Genomic DNA, 8,404 nt, shown 5'->3' with positions numbered 1-8,404 from the left:
ATTCATTGATCTATTTTATACTATAAAATAGTATATTTTATACTATTACACATTATTCAGATATCAATAGCAAACAGATAATAGATATACATTGTGTGTACAAGGTATTTTGAGAAGAACAAAACACAAAATATGATGTAAAAAATGATTATGCTCATAATTCTATCCTGACTAATTAGGTGACTGAGTTCTGATGTTACCCATTTTTTTTCTGTTGGAATAATAGGCCTACATTCATCTCTCCTGTACATCCTGTTAGAAAAACATATCTTCATTTAATACATTTAGCTGTTTTCACCTGTTTTTATACAGTCTGTGGTTTCACACACAGTGCACTGTCAAAGGCTAAGAGGAGTGTATTGACATGGTGTGTCCATGATCCATTCATTCATCGTTTTTCATCAGATTTGTATTGGCCCCTAAAGCGAAAAAAGAAAACACATTAAAATTTGTTTGTGGCTCTCTTGAAAAAAACACGAGATGATTTGTGGGATTTCTTTCCATCTATAGCTTGTTGACAGCTATCATGGCTTGATTTTGCATGCAAACCAACCTTGCGCCTGCACTAACCACACCCCCCGCCTTCACCAAATTATCCACCAATGTGACTCGCCGCTGGATGACTGTGTGATAAACAGAACCGTTAGTGTGTTCATTTTCATACGTTTCTTATTTCTCTTTTAACGGCTGGAGAAGAAAATCGTTTTCCTTATGAAGTATGGCCACAGTCAAAAAGGACGACCGTCTGACAAGTTCTCAAAGTCTACTGTGCGTCGGTTTTGCCGGGGTTTTTAGCAAAACTGTAACGTCACCTCTGGAAGTCGTGAAGATTTTGAGTCAAATAGGAACATTTCACTGTAGACGCGGCTTCATGCACAGCTTTGTTTTTATCTGTCAGAATGAGGGACTTCGAGCTTTTTGGAAGGGTAATATGGTTTCCTGTCTACGGTTGTTCCCCTACAGTGCAATACATTTAGCAACTTACAAAAAGTAAGTATTAGACAGTTTCACTATTAAATAATTAATAGTTGATGATTAGCATTTATGTCTGATGTACGTATTGATGACTTGTGTAATTCATAAGTTATGATAAACTTTTCGATCAGCTTTGATGGTAAACAAAAACAACAGGAAGTTGACGTGTTAGCTTGATAGCCTTTGAAAGTTGAAGAGTGAAAAGAATTGAATTGTAAATTAATTATATACTAGCAAGTGAGGACGCATTTAAGTATGCTTAAGAAGCTACATTTACGATAGATCGTTTAAAGAAATTATAATTTCAATGTCCCTTTTTGCCTTCATTAGCTTAGCTTGTATTACTTGTATAGCGGGGGTTTACATGAGTTCAACGTGACGTAACACATCACGCCTTCATTTCCTGACCAATCATGTAGCTCAGAAAACCGGCACGATGATGTGGTGCCATCCTGAAGCTGCAGTGGGCGTGGCCTTAATTCTGTGCATTCATAAAATGAATTTAGGAACGCCCATCAGAGGGGACTTTTTAGAAGTACTTCATTGTACACTGGTCACGAGTATTTTCACATGCTGCAGGGGTTAACGGAGACACCGGAAACTGTTTTTAGAAAGACCAGTATTCCAGGAAAAAGAGGGCGTATTCCGACCTGTTTTGTTCCTATGAAAAGAACATGTGTATAAAATACAGTAAACAGTAATATTGTAAAACATGGATAAAATGTAAATGAGCAGTTTACTATTTTAATATATTTTAAAATGTCATTTATTTCTGTGATGGCAATGCTGAATTTTCTGCAGCTATTACTCCAGACTTTACTGTCACATGATCCTTCAGAAATCATTCTCATACGCTGATTCTAATATGCTGATAACCTTTTTGGTTGGTAAATAAATAAATAATAGACAAACTGATGTCCTTTTCCGTTAAGCTTATGTACATTTCCTTCAACCTTAAGACACAACGCAATGCACAATTCAAAATATGGGTAAAATACCTGTGAAATTGCAATAGAGTAAATTCCTGCATATGAACACATTACACTGGGTCGTATTTTTACACACTTTTTCTTAAAATGTAGCTACATAGCTGTAGGTTTAGTAATTAGAAGTTTATTAAGTTAAAGCATTTAACTAAATTTGAGCTTTTAGATAATTAGGTTTTAAATATCAGATGTATCTGGTAGATATGACTGGTACTCTAAACTTGTCGAAAATGCTTTATACTCTAAAAGTTCTGTGGTAATGATATTCTGCTATATTGCAATATTACAACTATTCATTTCATTCTATTTTTGGCAGTATTGTCCACCTTCACATTGATGAACAGGGTGATATCTCGCAATGGAGAGCCATAGTAGCCGGTGGGCTGGCAGGCATATCTGCCGCTCTAGCAACATATCCACTGGAGGTGGTTGAAACCAGACTTATTGCTCAGAATTGCCAAGAACCAACGTACAGAGGGTTGCTGCATTCTCTCTCCATCATCTACAGAAACGAAGGACTTCAGGCTCTCTACAGAGGCTTTTCACTCACAGTGTTAGGTATGTATTATTAGTAGAGCCTGTTTACGCCTCAGAACCTTCAAATTAAGGTAAACCTGCATTTAATAGCATCAGAACCAAGCTAAAACCTTTTAATTAATAATATTACTTAAATTCTGGATCTCTTACAATTCTGCTTGAAAAGTGAATGGAACTTAATGTTTGGATTACTGTGGAATAGGGGCCGTTCCCTTCTCTGTTGGCTGCTATGCGGTGTATGTCAATTTGGATAAGATGTGGCAGGAGCGTCATGTTCGCTTCACGTCTTTGCAGAACTTCATCAATGGCTGTCTTGCAGCAGGAGTCGCTCAGACGCTCTCCTTCCCCTTTGAAACTGTTAAAAAGAAGATGCAGGTGAGAATCTTTGAGACATACTGCTGTAGTGCTATATCTCACCAGAAGGGGGCACAATAATACCAGTGTCACAGACTTAGAGCCTCCCTAAATTTGTTAAAAAGTCATACCTTTTTACCTTGGCTGTGGCCCCTTTGTTCATTTATGTTAAGGATGAAACATTAAAATGTTTGAAAGAAACATGAATTTGAGTTCTGAATAGTCTTTGCAACAGGTCATACAGAACAATGCAGGACACCATTCTGAAGGACACAAGGCCCTGCAGCAGCTGAGAATGTACATAGTGTCCAGCGTCTGTCTATGCCAAAGATAAATTGTCTAAAGATAGTTGACCTCTCACATACAATACACATAATGGTGTATCTGATCTGGTTCCTTTATGCATTGTTTTGCTAAACTAGAAACAAAAAGCTGCTTTTGTAAGTTAAATTGCAATGTCAGGAATAAACCTTCCAAAGCTGCTAAATGTTCTGAGACTTTCAGTTTGATGCTAAACAAAGTCTCTATAGACACAGTGAACAGGGCAGTCAGTTGTTACTGGAAAACAAATGCACATGAATTGAATAAAAACCATGTCTTATTTAGTCATCTACACTATGCATTGATTTGATGCAACTTATTCCTGTTTATAAAGAACAGTGTCAGTATTCTCTTATGGAATCCTATGCAAGTACGCAGTTGAATCTTAATAATCAGCAATATTTCTCCAATCTTTACTCTAGGCCCAGAGTCTTCTTTTGCCCCATTGTGGAGGAGTTGATGTCCATTTTAATGGAATGATAGACTGCTTCAAACAGGTCATCAAGAACAAGAGCGTCATGGCTCTTTGGAGTGGCCTTACAGCCAACATGGTGAAGGTGACGTTTGTTTTATTTGTTTATGTGATGACAGAGATAAAAAATAATCCAAGCACCGTATGTTTTCTGTGTAAATGGTCCTACAACGTTTCATTAAAAAAACTCACAGGGTTGTATTGTAACATATTTCTTCAACAACAGTCTGTTCCTTGCACTATATTTAATTAATACAACAAATTGAGTTTCTTGAGTTGCCTCTGCATGAAATAGCATGCTTAAATATTTTTTTATCAGTATTTATGGAAACACCTTATATAAATAATGCATTTCAACTTCCTTGTTACTAATATTATTTTTTATTTTGACATTACAGATTGTCCCATATTTCAGCTTGCTTTTCAGTTGCTTTGAGGTGTGTAAGCAAGTCTGCCTTTACCGGAATGGCTACATAATTTCTCCACTAAGCTACAAGCTTAAACCAGGCGTGGACCAGAGCCTGGGCCCATATGAACTACAGGAGTTTAAGCGCTACCTGAGAAACAGAAAATCACAGCGTTCATCCATAGGAAACCGCTGGTAACTAATCCAACAGGAGTTATCAGTAATAAACAAAACTCTAAGAAGTGTTTATATAGATAATGATAATGAGTATCAGGTGTTTGTACTGCTGGAAGGCACAATGTATTATTCACAGATGTACCTCTTAGTGTATTTAAATTCCAATAGGCATTTTAAGGATTGTACATGCATACTTTAAGCAAGTCCATTACGTACATTCTACAGTACCTCAAACACCACAGACTCGCCCTTAAATGAAAGTTGTGCACCTAAGAGGCATATTAAAGGTGCCCTTTCATTTCAACATTATGACATTTATTGCTTTTAGCTTTACACTCCACTGAAAGAGTATTTTTAAGAACTGCGGAAATGTAAAACCTTTGTTTTAATCACTTCTCAGGAAATATGTTGAACATAATTTCAGCAGTATAGAGAAATGCCTTTTTTTAAACAAAGTATTAAGTCTTTTACTGAATTTTAACTCTTGGGCCTTTTAAAAAGGTCTTCTGTTATTTATAAACCACATGCAATTTAGGTCATATTGTGGTGCAATTTTTGCGATTTTGAATCTGCATTGTAATGTAATGATATATATATATATATATATATCCTGCTGATCTGGATACGTGGTAACTCGGTCACCGTCTTCGATTTAGCTGTGAAAAGGACTAGATTTGTTAAAGATTAAATCTTTAAGCACATTGTAAAAAATTAAGAAGTATAAGCAATAAACGTATCTTAGTCCTTATTGTCAACTTATTGTGTTATTCATCATATCTTATTATCCGTTCATTGTTATATAATACAAACAAAATTGAATTGCATTTGTAGTGATGCAGGCAGTATTGATTTTTTTGTTTGTTTTTTTTTTGCCTTGTGTAGTCACATGTTCCCAAATCACTTGCTTTGCCTCAGTCAAAAGTCATGTGAAGGACTTTGTACTGACATGTTGGCCCTTTTTCTCTTACACATATGCCCTTGGAGATCATTAACTAAAGACAGTCAGTGATCAAGCTAGTGACAAACATGCATGCTATGTCACCTTGGAGAACTGCTTCTTGGCTTGACAGCTGAAACGAAAAACTGGACAATCCTGATCCTCTTGCTGTACTGAATTGTCAAGTGTGCATCAAAAACAGTGCAAAAAAGTATGTTTTTGTTCGGTTTTAAACATTATTAGTAATGAATTACTGACTTCATGGAAACATTTTTCTATGTTTTAAAAACTTCCTGTTGTCATTTACGCGTTCCACCTTGAGAAGGCTTAAGGTTACCTTTCTAACTTTGAGCCATTCATCTCGGTCATCATAAAAGGGCCCCGCCGCCTGGAATCTGTGACGTTTAGTCGACAGTCCAATCGAATCTTAGAAGCCTTGGGTACGTTATCTCTCGCGAGACGAACCTTTTAAAAATCTCTTCTGAACTTTTCATTCGGCCATTTCGAATCAGCCGGCATTCCACGCTAGTCCCGCGGCAGAGCGGGATAGACCTCTTCAAGCGACACCTCTCCAAGAACATCCGACAATGAATGAGACCGCTATCTCTTTCGCCAAGGACTTCTTGGCCGGTGGTATTGCCGCTGCTATCTCTAAAACCGCCGTAGCCCCCATCGAGAGAGTCAAGCTGCTGCTTCAGGTACGCAGTTATATTAATGGGATTATACGAACTCATAATTTTAAGTAATTACATTACATAATGGACTAAAATGTGAATACAACCAGCACAGTGTAATCCTATTAGATTTTATGGTTCAAAGAGCATTTTCAGGTTTTAATCTGCGATTTTTTTTTTTCAATAAACGTTTCATGTTTAATTGATCATTGAACGGAGAGCTTCTAACGAAACGGTGAACCTCTTTACTAAATGAGAATCTTGATCTTTGTGTGAGTAAAGTAGACTTTGAGCCGTTTAAAATCAAGCTGGTCGTCAAATAATATGTTGAAAGATCGACTAGGCCTTGAGTGCTCCGTAACCTTCCCCAACCCTCCTCGAGAGAACTTGAGAAATGCCTCAACCACTAACCAATGAGTGACCAAACGACTGGAATTTAACAGAGCTGGATGTTGTTGTAGTTTTTTTGTTGTTGTTGTTGCTTTTGTAGGGATTTGGGAAGACGTATTTTTATTTCTTTTAAAACACGGTAAACCAGCATCCTTACTAATCTCGCCAAGGTCGCGAGAAGGGGAGGCCTGTGAATAGCTACATTAGGCCTTTATTGCTAGCTTGCAAGCTAAGGCTCGCGTCCTAGAACGTCGAAGTCCCACAGCTATTGTTTAATAGGACGCGATGTTTTATGGGCGTATCATATACTAACATTGATTTAATGTTGCATATTTATAGTTTTCACACCCTTTTACAACAATTTAATTGTTTTTGCGGACAATTTTACGGAAACCACCTACCGGAAGATATCGCTTATTTTGCCGGCGTTTTCGTTTCGCATAATCACGTGGTGTTCGTGGATCCTCTTTGGTTTTGTTCTTTAAAGAGGAAAATGGTTTTAATCTTTAACGCTAAATTCAGTTTGGGAAATTTGTAATCTTGGAGGCTTCAACTAGTCTATTTCAATCACTGTTTTCCATTGCATTTCTTTTCATTGTGTGCATTCATAGATTTTCTTCTGTGTTTACAGGTGCAACATGCTAGCAAACAGATTACAGTGGATATGCAGTACAAGGGCATTATTGACTGCGTGGTGCGTATTCCCAAGGAGCAGGGCTTCCTGTCGTTCTGGAGAGGAAACTTGGCAAATGTCATCAGATACTTCCCCACCCAGGCCCTCAACTTTGCTTTTAAGGACAAGTACAAGAAGATCTTCCTCGATGGCGTAGACAAGCACACTCAGTTCTGGAGGTACTTCGCCGGTAACCTGGCCTCAGGTGGTGCTGCTGGTGCCACATCCCTCTGCTTCGTCTACCCCCTCGACTTCGCAAGAACCCGTCTGGCCGCTGATGTCGGCAAGGCTGGAGCAGAAAGAGAGTTCAGCGGCTTGGGTAACTGCTTGGTAAAGATCTCCAAGTCTGATGGCATCAAAGGTCTGTACCAGGGCTTCAGTGTGTCCGTGCAGGGTATCATCATTTACAGAGCCGCCTACTTCGGCATCTACGACACAGCCAAGGGTGAGTCCACGTTGCGTTTGAGGTATCATCGTGAATGTGTGCCATTGCTGCATTCACTACATTTGCTCTTTTGTCTTTAGGTATGCTGCCAGATCCCAAAAACACCCACATTGTTGTCAGCTGGATGATCGCTCAGTCTGTGACTGCTGTTGCTGGTCTTGCATCCTACCCCTTCGATACAGTCCGTCGTCGTATGATGATGCAGTCTGGACGCAAAGGAGGTCAGTTACCGCTTTTAAGATGTTTCCGATACAAGTTGACAAGTTAAAGCAGTGAATTGATCACTTTTCTTTTGTTGCAGCCGACATCATGTACAGTGGCACAATTGACTGCTGGAAGAAGATCGCACGTGATGAGGGCGGCAAGGCTTTCTTCAAGGGAGCCTGGTCCAATGTTCTCAGAGGCATGGGTGGTGCCTTTGTGCTGGTCTTGTATGATGAGCTGAAGAAGGTCATTTAAGCGTTTCTGTCCACCATTCAATGTGAGATGTTTAACTGTAACACATCTTGGACATTTGGAAGGACTCTCAAATTCTGCCTTATTTATAGGGACCAACTAGTACGTCTGTACTAGTTGAACTGGGGGAAATTGTTTTTGGAGTTTTCTTTTGCCCCGTTTATCTTATTTTTTCTTTTTGTTCCCCTCACCATACTGTCATTCCCAGAAAGAAAGAATGCCAGGTACTAAAATCTACCTGTTTTCCAGCTGGTCTGTTTTTAGTCAATGCATCAATAAAGACCCACTGAATGAACCTACACCATAACTTCCTGTGGTGTCGTTTGTTTTTGTTTGTTTGTTTGTTTCTACCTTTTATATCTTGCGTTACAGGTGCTGTGATTCAGCCATTTGGATGGCTTCCGCCCTGTTCCTAAATTCTAACAAACTCCGTCCCCACCCTTTAAAAATATGTCCGCAAACTGAACTAGCAGAATGATTCACAGGCATGGAGCCTTTTTTTTGCAGCTTTGAGAGTCTTGGTTTGTCAGAAATTGGTGTGATTTTTCTAAGGCAGTCAGGGTACCATTTTTTACATGGTATTAAAACAAATCAAGTCACC

General features: G+C 38.7%; 2 protein-coding genes across 2 annotated transcripts; both read left to right on the top strand.

The window, feature by feature from the left end:
• Positions 1-559: 559 nt before the first annotated feature.
• Positions 560-5,253, top strand: slc25a43 (solute carrier family 25 member 43). The gene is made up of 5 exons (XM_016456309.1): positions 560-990; positions 2,278-2,519; positions 2,701-2,873; positions 3,596-3,730; positions 4,044-5,253. The coding sequence occupies exons 1-5, from the start codon at positions 719-721 to the stop codon at positions 4,248-4,250; spliced, it is 1,029 nt and encodes a 342-aa protein (XP_016311795.1). The 5' UTR covers positions 560-718; the 3' UTR covers positions 4,251-5,253.
• A 406-nt stretch (positions 5,254-5,659) lies between these two features.
• LOC107665435 (ADP/ATP translocase 3-like) lies at positions 5,660-8,104 on the top strand. The gene is made up of 4 exons (XM_016456310.1): positions 5,660-5,863; positions 6,861-7,347; positions 7,428-7,568; positions 7,649-8,104. The coding sequence occupies exons 1-4, from the start codon at positions 5,753-5,755 to the stop codon at positions 7,804-7,806; spliced, it is 897 nt and encodes a 298-aa protein (XP_016311796.1). The 5' UTR covers positions 5,660-5,752; the 3' UTR covers positions 7,807-8,104.
• The last annotated feature ends 300 nt before the right edge of the window (positions 8,105-8,404 follow it).

This window comes from Sinocyclocheilus anshuiensis, unplaced genomic scaffold (assembly GCF_001515605.1).
Source record: "Sinocyclocheilus anshuiensis isolate Anshui unplaced genomic scaffold, SAMN03320099.WGS_v1.1 scaffold771, whole genome shotgun sequence".
Lineage (NCBI taxonomy): Eukaryota > Metazoa > Chordata > Actinopteri > Cypriniformes > Cyprinidae > Sinocyclocheilus > Sinocyclocheilus anshuiensis.
Note: the sequence above shows the minus strand (reverse complement) of the source record. Positions and strands in the feature narration are given on the sequence as shown.

What these genes read in the sequence shown, in the direction of transcription:
- slc25a43 (XM_016456309.1), top strand. Translation starts at nt 719, where the DNA reads ATGGCCACAGTCAAAAAGGACGACCGTCTGACAAGTTCTCAAAGTCTA. An exon ending in CATTTAGCAACTTACAAAAA is followed by an intron (nt 991 to 2,277) that starts GTAAGTATTAGA and finishes TATTTTTGGCAG; the next exon opens with TATTGTCCACCTTCACATTG. An exon ending in CTGTTAAAAAGAAGATGCAG is followed by an intron (nt 2,874 to 3,595) that starts GTGAGAATCTTT and finishes TCTTTACTCTAG; the next exon opens with GCCCAGAGTCTTCTTTTGCC.
- LOC107665435 (XM_016456310.1), top strand. Translation starts at nt 5,753, where the DNA reads ATGAATGAGACCGCTATCTCTTTCGCCAAGGACTTCTTGGCCGGTGGT. An exon ending in GAGTCAAGCTGCTGCTTCAG is followed by an intron (nt 5,864 to 6,860) that starts GTACGCAGTTAT and finishes CTGTGTTTACAG; the next exon opens with GTGCAACATGCTAGCAAACA. An exon ending in GCAGTCTGGACGCAAAGGAG is followed by an intron (nt 7,569 to 7,648) that starts GTCAGTTACCGC and finishes CTTTTGTTGCAG; the next exon opens with CCGACATCATGTACAGTGGC.